The sequence below is a fragment of the Carcharhinus amblyrhynchos genome, chromosome 1, assembly GCF_965287045.1.
Source record: "Carcharhinus amblyrhynchos chromosome 1, sCarAmb.v2.hapA, whole genome shotgun sequence".
Lineage (NCBI taxonomy): Eukaryota > Metazoa > Chordata > Chondrichthyes > Carcharhiniformes > Carcharhinidae > Carcharhinus > Carcharhinus amblyrhynchos.
Genome location: NC_137324.1, coordinates 147,184,439 through 147,196,886, shown reverse-complemented (window position 1 = coordinate 147,196,886; position 12,448 = coordinate 147,184,439). Strand labels below are relative to the sequence as shown.

The following is a 12,448-nucleotide window of genomic DNA, read 5'->3' as shown; positions in this document are numbered from 1 at the left end:
GGATGAACATGAGACACTGGTAGTATTTCCACCAGAGTAGAAAAGGTAAAGAGGAGATTTAACAAAGGCTTTAAAATTATAAAAGGCCTCTGTGGAGACGTTGGACAAAGACTATTCATTCTAGTTATGGGGTCAGGTGCCTTTTTACTCCCAAATCTCATGCCAGTGACCTTTTTTAGCAGCTAGAAGGCATGAAGTACTTCCCAGGCAGAACAGCGATTTAACTGCACTTGCATGCTACAGAGTTGCACGGGGTGGGGAATATGCCAGTGAGTGTTTAAGCATCAGCTCTGTTACATCCCTATTTTCCATGGCTTCTTTACCATGTGTGTTGAGAAATCCTGGAAACTGACTTACAGTTGAGTTGTTTAAAAGTGTAGCCAGATAACTGCATGGCGTACTTTTTACATGTTTCTACAACGTTCATGAATTGTTCATTATTTTGTTTTATCTCAACAGAATGGTAATTTTCTTCTGGCTACTTATCGATGCCAAGCAAATACCACCAGATTGGAACTAAAGGTACGATGAATTGGTGATTGCTTTTTCTAACTACTGACTGATTCAAACCCAGCATTGCACTATTTTTGAATGTTATGAGACCTTACCCAATGCAGAGTATTTGCCAAACTACAAACAGAAAATGCTGGAAATAGAGACATAATTAATATTTCCTCAAAACTGATAGAAAGTCATCAAACTGAAACATTACTCTGTTTCTCTCTTCATAGATGCTGACAGGACCACTGAATATTTCTAGCATTTTCTGTTTTTATTTCAGACTTCCAGCATTCCTGAGTATTTGCTCAGGAAACTCCACTTTGCACCTGTTTATCTTGAATTTGTTCATCTTTTTGAATATTTTCCTTTCCACAAGCCTGATAGAGATAACCTTTATACATCATCCAGCATTTTCCACTTGACTGAATTATTTTCTAAATCAATTTCCAAATTTTTGAATCAATTTGCGTTAGAGTAAGGTAATTGCATTAATGTATTTTACTATTGAGTTACCTGAGGTCATTCAAAACTCTGCTATTATTCCTTAACTTGCATAAAGCCCAGTTACTCTATCAGCTCTACGCTCACAGAAATGCATTGACTCCCAGTTAAGCAACATAATTTTAAAATTCTCATTCTTGTTTTTAAAATTCCTCCATGACCTAGTCCCTCCCACTCTCTGTAATCTCCTGCAGTCCACAACATTCTGTGCTCCTCTAATTCTGGCCTCTTGTATATTACCAGTTATAATGCTCCTTCTTTAGTGGCTATGCCTTCAGTTGCCTTGGGCCTCAAGCTCTGGAAGATCATCCCAATGCCAGTCTCTAACTAGTTCAGTTCACTCCACGTGATATCAAAAAACGGTTAGAGGCACTGGATACTGCAATGACAATGGTCCCCGATAACATTGCAGCAATGGTACTGAAGAATTGTGCTCTAGAACTTGCCGCTTCCCTAGCCAAGCTCTTCCAGTATAGTTACAACACTGGCATCTACCCGTCAATGTGGAAAATTGCCCAGGTATGTCCTGTACACAAAAAGCAGGACAAATCTAACCCGGCCAAATACCGCCCAATCTACTCTATCATCAGTAAAGTGATGGAAGGCATCATCAACGCCTGCTCAGCAATAACCTGTTCAGTGATGCTCAGTTTGGGTTTTGCCAGGATCACTGAGCTCCTGGCCTCATTACAGCCATGGTTCAAACATAGACAAAAGAACTGAATTCCAGAGCTGAGGTGAGAGTGACAGCCCTTAATATCAAAGCTGTATTGGACCGAGTGTGGCATCAAGTAGCCCTAGCAAAACTGGAATCAGTGGGTATCCAGGCAAACTCTCCACTGATTGGCATCATACCTGGCACAGATGGCTGTGGTTGTGGCGGGTCAGTCATCTCAGCTTCAGAACATCTCTGCAGGAGTCGCTCAGGGCAGTGTGCTAGGCCCAACCATTTTCAGCTTCTTCATCAATGACCTTCCCTCTATCATAAGGTCAGATGTGGGGATGTTCGCCGATGATTGTGCAATGTTCAGACCATTCATGACTCCTCAGATACTGAAGCAGTCCATCTTCCAATGCAACAAGATCTGGATAATATCGAGGCTTGGGCTGACAAGTAGCAAGTAACATTCGTGCCAGGCAATGACTATCACCAATAAAAGGTAAGCTAGTCAACGCCCCTTGACATTCAATGGTGTTATCATCACTGAATTCCCCCGCTGTCAATATCCTTAAAGTAAAGGTAAAGTAAATAAAGTTTATTTATTAGTCTTAAGTAAGGCTCACATTAACACTGCAATGAGTTACTGTGAAATTCCCCTAGTCGCCACTCTGGCGCCTGTTTGGGTCAATGCACCTAACCAGTATGTCTTTCAGACTATGGGAGGAAACTGGAGCACCTGAAGGAAACCCATGCAGACAAGGGGAGAATGTGCAAACAGACGGTGATCCAAGCCATAACTGAACCCAGTCCCTGGTGCTGTGAGGCAGCAGTGCTAACCACTATGCCACCATGTCACCTGTTGGGCTTACTACTGGCCAGAAACTCAACTGGACTCACCACATAAAGTCATGACATGGAGATGCCGGCGTTGGACTGGGGTAAACACAGTAAAAAGTCTGACAACACCAAGTTTAAGTCCAACCGATCAAATAAATCGGTTGGACTTAAACCTGGTGTTGTCAGACCTCTTACTGTGCTCACCACATAAACACAGTGGCTACAAAAACAGGTCAGAGGTTAGGAATACTGCAGTGAGTAACTCACCCTCTGACTCCACAAAGCCTGCCCATCTACAAGACACAAGTCAGGAGTGTGATTTGCCTGGATGGGTACTGCTCCAACAACACTCGAGAAACTTGACACCAACCAGAACAAAGCAGCTCACTTGATTGACACCACATCCACAAACATCCACTCCTTCCACCACCAAAGCTCAGTAGCAGCAGTATGTACTATCTACAAGATGCACTGCAGCAATTCATTAAAGATCCTTAGACAGCACCTTTCAAACCCACAACCATTTCCATCTAGAAGCTTGAGAGCAGCAGATACATGGGAACACCACCACCTGCAAGTTCCCCTCCAAGTCACTCACCATCCTGATTTGGAAATATATGGCTGTTCCTTTGCAGTCACTGGGTCAACATCCTGGAATTCCCTCCCTAATGGCATTGTGGGTCAACCCATAGCATGTGGACTGCAGTGCTTCAAGAACGCAGCTCACCACCACCACCTCAAGTTAGGGATGGGCAATAAATGCTGGCTGGTCAGACAGCAATGTCCATGTCCCATGAATGAATAAAACAACAAGGTGGATGTAACTGATTCTTTGATGCTACCTAAAGAAGAACCGAGGAGTTCACCTTGCTGTTCTAGCCAATATTTTTCTCTCAAACAGGAACATTATAACGGATTATTTAGTCAATACTGTTCACACATACAAATTAGCTGCTGTTTTTACTACATGACAACAGTGATTGCACTTCAAAGTACTTCTAAAGTTGTGAAAGGTGCTTTATAAATGCAAATCTTTCTTCTTGAACTCCTTAGTTGCCTTAATGAGTCTTGAAAATGGAAATGAGAAATGTTTAATTGATTGCAGTCTTTCATGCAATATTGAATTAGATGTATTGCACATTTAGGTTAAGTAATGAGCTTCAGATTTCTGTATAACTGAAAAAAAAGACTTTTACCAGAATACTTTACTTTTTTTCCAAAAGTGCCATTGCATTAATTGATGATAAGCCACTTAGAGACTTAACAAAAACAGAAAATGCTGTCAGCAGGTCTGACAGCATCTGTGGACTGAGAGGATAGAGCCAAAGTTTTGAGTCTGGGTGACTCCTCATCAGAGCTGCTTTTCTTAACACCTGAAAGGAAGAGAAAAGGTTTCTTGTTAATGCGTCAGATGAGACAAAGAATGAAGTGAAATGAGACATCAGGACAGCTTTGAGATAGAGTACTTCAGTGCTGCTGGAGAGAGATATCAAGCATGTGCATATGGCAGCACATGGCACAGAGTACGGATCTCCAGATATGGTGAGAACAGCAGTCCAAGGAGCGTTGTATGGAGATACCTGCAATCCTGGGTGGATTTGAAGGATGAAGAATGGAACTTCAGTTGGAATCCATGGGGGGGGTGAAAAAGAGACAGTTGCTGAGGAAGGAAATATGGCTATGAAAGCGAGTTTTGACAAATACCTTGTTGAACACCAGGACGGAAATGGAAACCAAGAAGGTGGATAAAGTGAAAGAGACAAATGAAAATTCTGTCAGATTAGAGCAGTACTTCAGGGATGGCATTCCTGGAAGAGAAGTGGCAGTGAATTAAACACTAAGATAAAGGCAAAATATTGTGGATGCTGGAATGTGAAACAAAAACAGCAAATGCTGGAAAATCTCGGCAGGTCTGACAGCATCTGTGGAGAGAGATTAGAGCTGTCTTTTTGAGCCTGGATAACCCTTTGAAGGACTCAAAACGTTGGCTCGATTCTCTCTCCACAGATGCTGTCAGCCGTGCAGAGATTTTCCAGCATTTTCTGTTTTTGTTTCAGACTTCAGCATCTGCAGTATTTTGTATTTTGTCTTCACTTAGAGACATAACTGCTGAAAGTGAAATCCAGATTTTCTGTTTATTCTCTGCATTCTTAAAAAGTGTTGGAGACTTGAGGATCAATTTGTAGTCCTTGTCAGTAACCATGAAGTCGTTCTAACTTTGTGTTGTCGAAGGCTGGAGTCTATGGTCTGCTTTTCCAGAGTGTAAATTTGCTCCTCTTTCTACAGATTCGTTCCATAGAAGGACAACATGGAACACTGCAAGCCTACATTACCCCACGTCTCCAACCTAAAACATGCCAGGTCCATCAGTATCAGATCAAACCACTCTCGCTTCATCAGAGGATACATGTTATTGATCCCAACAGGTAGGTTAATAAAGTGATCAGTAGAAATGACTGAAGCATGAGCAACATTTCAACTTTTATGATAGATAACTCACTTCAATGAGCCAGCATCTTATCAACATGACTTTTCATTGCAGTTTATTAATGTAGCAGTAAAAATTGGGATTTTCAGTATGCTTTATAGAATGTATTTCATCTTATCAAATGGGTTCTGCACCTCAGCAAGGATATATCTGCCTCTGAGGGAATGTAGTGAAGTTCATTAGACTTATACAAAAATGTTAAATGATGAAGACAGGTTGAATACAGTAGGTTTGTATTCCCTTAAGTATAGAAGATAAAGGAATGACCTAGTTGGAATGTTTAGCATGATTAGAGGAATTGATAAAGTAGATAGAAATGAGCTGTTTTCACTGGTGTGGGAGCCCTGAACATGGGGGCATTAGGCTATTTGGGGATTATGTCCGGAAGCACTCCACCACATGAAAATATTTACCTGCATCCCAACCCCAAACACTGAGACTAGAAATTTCAAAAATAAACTCTGTTAGGCAAGGATATTGACGATAATGAAACCAAAGTGGACAGATGGAATTAAGATGTAGATCAACCATGATGAAATTGAATGGTGGAACCTGGTCCCAGATCCTTCACTGTGTGGTAACTCTGGATGGTTTGAGGTTTTAAGAACATAAGAACATAAGAAATAGGAGCAGGAGTAGGCCATCTAGCCCTTCGAGCCTGCCCCGCCATTCAATAAGATCATGGCTGATCTGTTGTGGCTCAGTTCCACTTTCCCGCCCTTTCCCCATAACCCTTAATCCCCTCTCTTATCAAGAACCCATCAACCCGCTTCTTAAAAATATTTAGCGAGGCAGCCTCCACCACTTCAACGGGCAGAGAATTCTAGAGATTCACCACCCTTTGAGTGAAGAAGTTCCTCCTCAACTCCGTTCTAAACCGCCTCCCCTTTATCTTGAGGCTGTGCCCCCTAGTCCTACTGTCTTTTTTGAGCGGGAAGAGTCTCTCCACCTCTATCCTATCCATCCCATTCATCATCTTATACGTCTCAATGAGATCTCCCCTCATTCTTCTAAACTCTAACGAGTACAAGCCTAGTTTATTCAGCCTCTCCTCATAGCTCAACCCCCTCAACTCCGGTATCAGCCTAGTAAACCTCCTCTGCACTCCCTCCAGGGCCAAAATATCCTTGCGCAGGTGCGGCGCCCAAAACTGCACACAGTACTCCAGCTGCGGCCTCACCAATGCCCTATACAGCTGCAGCAAGACCTCCCTACTTTTATATTCAATCCCCCTCGCTATGAAGATTTAGATGATTTCTAATCCTGTTTCCATAGACATTTCAAGTACTCTTTTGAAGAAAAAAGCTGCGAAGAAAGGGTTTTGAAAAAATTCTAGTCTGTTGTATTTGCATGGTATTCTGAAAGATATTCATGAACCCAGTGGATTTTTATGATGATCACTGAGACTAGTTTTCATTCCCTGACTGAATTGTTTTGCTTCACTGAGACTTGCAGGTATTTATACAAATCAAATATTTTCCTGTTTAAAAACAGTTAAAGGAACTCTCTGAATAGAGTAGTTTGTAGTTACCAGAAACAACACAATATGCCAGTCAGAAACTATTCCCATTTTATGTTGAATTGATGTAGAAGGTCCACAGTAAAGTGCTAATAATGTACAAGTGTTGCTTAATGGTCTAGAAAGAGGATTTTTAGAAGATTCTGTGGGCCATATAATTACTATTAAGTAGAAAGTCGGTCCATTTAACTCTTAATAGCTGACTTAAATGTGTGCTGTTAATAGTGGGTGCAGATGAACTATTTAGACAAGGATGGTCTTGGGTTTGATACTCAGGAAAAATATTCCTGCTATTGATCACTATTAAGTGACACCCGTCAGGATATGTAACTGTATTTGAATGTAGATGAGAATAGAATCAGCATTTGGTGTCCTTGATGTTCAAAGTGTATTCTCAAAGAATGGTTACTTGGGCATGATATTGATAACCATTTTGGGTGTCGCTGATAAAGCCAGTATTTATTGCCCATTCATATTTTCCTTGAACTAAATGGCTTGCTAGGCCTTTTGGGCAGTTAAGAGTCAACCACATTGCTGTGGATGTGGAGTCACATGTAGGCCAAACCAGGTAAGGACAGCAGATTTCCTTCCCTAAATCTCCTTTCCTGATGATCACTGAGAGTAGTTTTCAATTCTAGAGTTTACATTCCACCAGCTGCCCTGTGTTTTGTGGTGTCGTCATGCTGGAGGGAAAAAAAATGGTAGTGAATGATCCATTGAATACAGAGGCTGGTGGTATTGAAGATGAAGAGTAGGGGAACCCTAGTGTGTTTCTGTGAGGAAGGGATAAAAACAGAAGAACATGAAGTCGATCAGGCGCAGTGAAGGGCCCTGTCAGCCATAGGATGGGGGGAAGAATTCTCAGTTGAGGACAAAGGAAGACATATTGAAAGGGATAGTATGGAAGGTTACATACGGAAAGTTGGGTACACGATGGAAAAGCAGCATGAAGAACATAACATGCTGCAGCTGATCTCAGCTGGAGCTCCAGTCTCAAGGCTACAGTTTGGCTGGGATAGAAAAATGTAGAGTTTTTATGTAATAACCACTTTTGAAAGTTTGCATACTATATATGGTGATTAGGGACCTCATCTGCTATAACTGACATTGAAATAGAAATTGCTGGAAATACTCAGTTATGTCTGACAGCATCTATCGAGCCAGTTTACATTTCAGGTTAATGATGTTCATGTAATTGAGCTGATATTCACTGTATAACCTCACACTTGAAATTAACATTTGATGAATTGTATCCGTCGCTGCTTTCAGAAGGAAGTGGGCAATGGCAGAAAATTGCAGACGGAATATCATTTTAACTTTTCATGGTAGTTATTTTTGCCTTTTTTTCACTCTTTTCGACAACTCAGGCCAATGAATACACTGACACTCACAGGACAGTTCAGCTTTGCAGAAATTCATTCCTGGGTTGTCTTCTGCCTACCAGAAGTACCAGATAAAGTTCCAGTGGGTGATAGTGTCACGTTTTACTTTCAAAACACATTCCTGGAAACGCAATTGGAATGTTCCTACAAGTAAGAGAAATAACTACACTGGCTGGATATCATTGCTGTTTTGTTTATTGAATAGTAATCTAAATATTGATTGTTTTAATTTTTAATAAAGCTATCCTTTTATTAACTATTATGATCTATACTTACACAAACAAAATGTTGGAAAATTTCAGCAGGTCTGACAGAATCTCTGGTCAATGTGGTCAATAGAGTCAATGTTTCGAGTCTGGATGACCCTTTGTCAGCTCTGACGAAGGGTCATCTAGACTCGAAACATTGATTCTATTCTCTCCCCACAGATGCTGTCAGGCTTGCTGAGATTTCCCAGCATTTTCTGTTTTTGTTTTAGATTCCAGCAGCTGCAGCATTTTGCCTTTATGATCTATATTTAACTCTTCAAGCATAGCTTGATCAACGAGCAATCAGCAGTTATATAATCTAACATAACAGCTTATTATAATATTGAAAACAACCTGTGCCAAAAACACTTTGTTTACAGCAGAGTTAGGCTATAATATATACTGACAAGTACAAGCACAAGCTAGCATTACAAAACATGCTGGAAGGGGTCTCATTCTCAGGACTTCAGTGTGCTCTGGAGTTATGCTGGCGCTTTTGCATAAGTGCACATTAAAAGCCACTTTGGATCAATAGAAAAGTGGTAATGTCACTGACATTTAATTCTTAAACTGATCACAGTGTCCCGGGGCATGCAGGAGACTTTTGAAGTTTTAGTAGAAGTTCTGCACAGGACAAAAACTCTGAAATTCTCTCCCTTTGCCTTCATCTCTCTCCACCTGTAAGATGCAACTTAAAACCTACCTGTCTTTGGTTTGAAGTCCATAATTATCTTCATGCTATTCCATTAAAGGAGCTACATCTGTTTTGTAAATTTTTGATAATAAATGTAGTGAATCGCTTTGAAAAAAAGACACTTCTATCCATGGTTTCTTGAATCGAATTGCTTTTCTAATCAGTCCCCACCCCCAAGAACATGTTGGTCCAAAAAGGAAACCTCAAGCCAGTCTGCTTCTGGTCCTCCCTTTGTGGCAATTTAAAAGGTTGGCCTATTGTGAATGGAAACACTGATATGTTAGATTAGTTTATTTACTTTTACTGTCATCAACAACATTTGTATGTGGTTTGTACATTTTTTTTAAACTCCTGACAAATTAGGTTTCATTATCTTTAGTTCAGAAATGAATTGGGCTATGTAAAATGTTTATTAAATCAGTAACAGTTTGTTGCAGAATAGCAACCTTGCTCTGAGTTATTTTGGTTTCTTTTCAACAGTTTTGCTTTTGATAAGTATTTAATTATTAATCTTTGAATTTGATTTTAGAAAAGGTGAAGGAACTTTTAAATCTGACAATATCTCTACTATTTCCATCCTGAAAGATATATTAACAAAAGAAGCTACAAAAAGAAAAATCAATCTCAACATCTCATATGGTGAGAACCAATCCACAATTTAATTGAATGTTTTGGTTTAGATTCCAGAATTCCATTATTTATGAAATGTTTTCCTAAAATTTGTCTTTCTTTCTTAAAGATGTTAATGAGGAATCCATAAACTACACATTAAATTTGATTCATCCTAAACTGGAACATCAGTTGCTTTTAGCAAAGAAAGTCCAGCTGATCGATGCTTTGAAGGCAAGTTGCACAGATAATGTAACAAATAAGATGACTAAATTAACTCATGAGTGAATCTCTCAAGCAGACATACTCTCCAGTCTGTTTTCTCTCTTTCCCTCTCTCTCTCGTTCTTTTTCGCTCTCTCTCACACAGACACACACACACACACACACACACACACGTAAAACAGATGTGCATCTTAGAATACTGTGCTATAACAATCCTTTCAAAGCTATGGCAGGATTGTAAGAAATTCTGTTGTATTGAATGCTTCTAATAGGAAATAGTTCTTGAAAATGTAAAAAAAAAAGTCTGTTTTTACTAATTAAATAAGAAATCAAAACAAATTGAGTTGCAAAACCAGATTAGGCTTGGTTAATCTTCCAAGGCTGATTACTGACTCTACTAAATTCCCTGGATGAAAAACACCATGCAACCATATTGGATAGCAATTGACCTTCAGTAATCAAGTGTAGTTGCTCTTCTAAATGCACATTCTGTAAAGTAGTGTGGTATTTAATGTGTGGCCCTGGAGTGGGATATAAAACTCTGGGACATTGCTTCTAACAGCCTGGGAAAAGTGGCACATTTCAAATTTGCACCTCGCAGCTCCAAGTATTCTGTAGCTTCATTTCCCTGCCAGTACACAGGAGTGCTCTATTATTTGAGTAGTAGCATTGATATTTTAGCACGTCTGGCAAGTTTATATTGGGGTTGCTATTGGCTAAATTTTGGGTACCACCAAAATAAAGTGGCATGGCCACTGATACAAAAATATTTTTAAGATACTGGAGTGATGTCCTGACTTCTAACTTGTTCTCATTTTTGATTTGTATTATTTTCTTTTTTTTTAACCCCTCTCTCACAGTCATGACATCGTCCCCTCCTGGGTACTTCTCCCCCAAGACCCTCCCCTCCACCCACTTTCTAATCTTTCACTACACCTCTGCCTTTGAACTTTCCTGCCACGATTCCAGGTTTGTATCTGTCTTGGATAACTCCACAATTGTCCCTTATTAGTGATCTTCAAAGGAGTCATCTCCTAAATGTATCAAAGAATTTTACAGCTTAGAAGGCAGCTATTCATCTCACCATGCCTGTAGCAGCTGTTTGAAAGAGTTGTCCAATTAAACTTAGATTGGGACTTGTGAGATAGGGGGACACTGAGATTTGGACTTTGGGGGAAGCAGGGTGCATATTGGGGCTGTTGAGGCAATTTGGGCATGGATAGTGAGGAATGCTGGAAATCAGGACAATTGGAGCCTTCGCAGGATGGGGGCATAAAAATGCACAAGCATTTCCTGCAGAACCAAGAGTCGTAGCAGCAGCAACACGGTGAGCAGTTTTAGTGCTGAGAGAGGAACGGCCAGCAAAGAAGTGAATGAAACCTGGGTGAATAGTGAAAGATTATTCCCAATCATGGGTGAAAGAACAAGAGGATAGAGAGTGATGATTTTCACTGTGCATCACGAGCTCCAATACATGGATGAAGGAGATGCGTTAGAGCTGAGTGTAGGCTGGACATAGTAGCACAAAGGATTTGGAAAAGCAATCCTAATCTTCCATGGTCTGCAATGGGACAGTGAAATGCTTTCCCTGCCATGTCTTCAACGTCTTTCAACAGTCCTTATTAAGGACTGCTGTTTTGGTGACTGTAGAACTGGAAAGACTGGTCAAAGCAGGCACTACTTAGTTTTTCATGCATTTTGCAGAAGATTCCTGAAACATGAGCACTATCTTAAAGGTTGCTGCCCAGATCTGAACTTTCACTAAGTCCCACTCATTGATCACTCCTGTATCTGCAAGTCCCACCACCAACATCTCAAAAGTAAATTTCAAATCCATTCAGGGCCTCCATACTACTTATCTCTGTAAACTACTCCACAAACTGGTCTCTTGTGTATCGTGCACTCCATTTACCCCACCATTGCTCCTGTGCTTATTTAAACATACATCTGTTGTCTGACACAAATCTCTCGAATAATTTCCTAATATTTGCTGCATCGCAACCTGCATCTCTGTAAAATCCTCCTTAAAATCTTTTTCGTTTAGTTGCCATCATGAGATTCTCTGCTTTGGTTCAATGCCAATTTTTGTGTGACTATGTTTTTGTTTTGGCATATTTCTCTTCAGTTAAAAATGTCATATAAATACAAGTTGTTGTTAATGGCAATAGTAAACTATCAAGGGTCTCTGGAACTAAGTAATGATCTGTATGAACAGGTGATCCATTTCATTGCAGGAGCTGCAACTGTATGAAGGAAATGTGGATTTCCTAATACCAGAATATCGTTGCATTTTAGAGGAAGCTGATAATCTGCTGGACGAGTATAAAAAACAACCTGCTCACTTGGAGAGATTGTATGGCAAGTACTATATATAACTGGAGAAAAGGAATACTATGATTAATTGAAAATATTGAATTATGCTAATAATGTCTCTTGTAAGTGCAGGTTACACAGCACTACCCGGGATCTTTTCCATTGCTATTAATTTCTCCACTTTTTTAAAAACCAGTCATGCTTTTTAAGTCTCAGTATGACTTGGAATATTAATACTTTTGAAATTCTTCTTAATGGGAAGCTATGTTCCAGTGCAAATATTCTCAGGTGCCTCAGGGAAGATTAAAGCTCCTAAAAACACAAACCTAGCCATGAAATGATCTCCTTTGCAGCATTGGTGGGGTATTGGTCCACAGGTGAGGATCATCCTTTGTACCTGTAAATATTTAATTAACAACATCTTTTTATATAGTGGTTTTAACATTAAGGGTGATTATCAATGAAATATTT

General features: G+C 40.0%; 1 protein-coding gene across 1 annotated transcript in view; it reads left to right on the top strand.

Annotated features, from left to right (window-relative positions):
• bbs7 (Bardet-Biedl syndrome 7) overlaps positions 1–12,448 on the top strand; it is a 48,367-nt gene that overhangs the window by 33,667 nt on the left and 2,252 nt on the right. The window contains exons 13-18 of the mRNA XM_080193509.1: positions 460–522; positions 4,787–4,926; positions 7,875–8,039; positions 9,361–9,470; positions 9,571–9,674; positions 11,899–12,022. Of these exons, the coding sequence (XP_080049635.1) occupies positions 460–522; positions 4,787–4,926; positions 7,875–8,039; positions 9,361–9,470; positions 9,571–9,674; positions 11,899–12,022 (706 nt within the window). The remainder of the gene's footprint in view (positions 1–459; positions 523–4,786; positions 4,927–7,874; positions 8,040–9,360; positions 9,471–9,570; positions 9,675–11,898; positions 12,023–12,448) is intronic.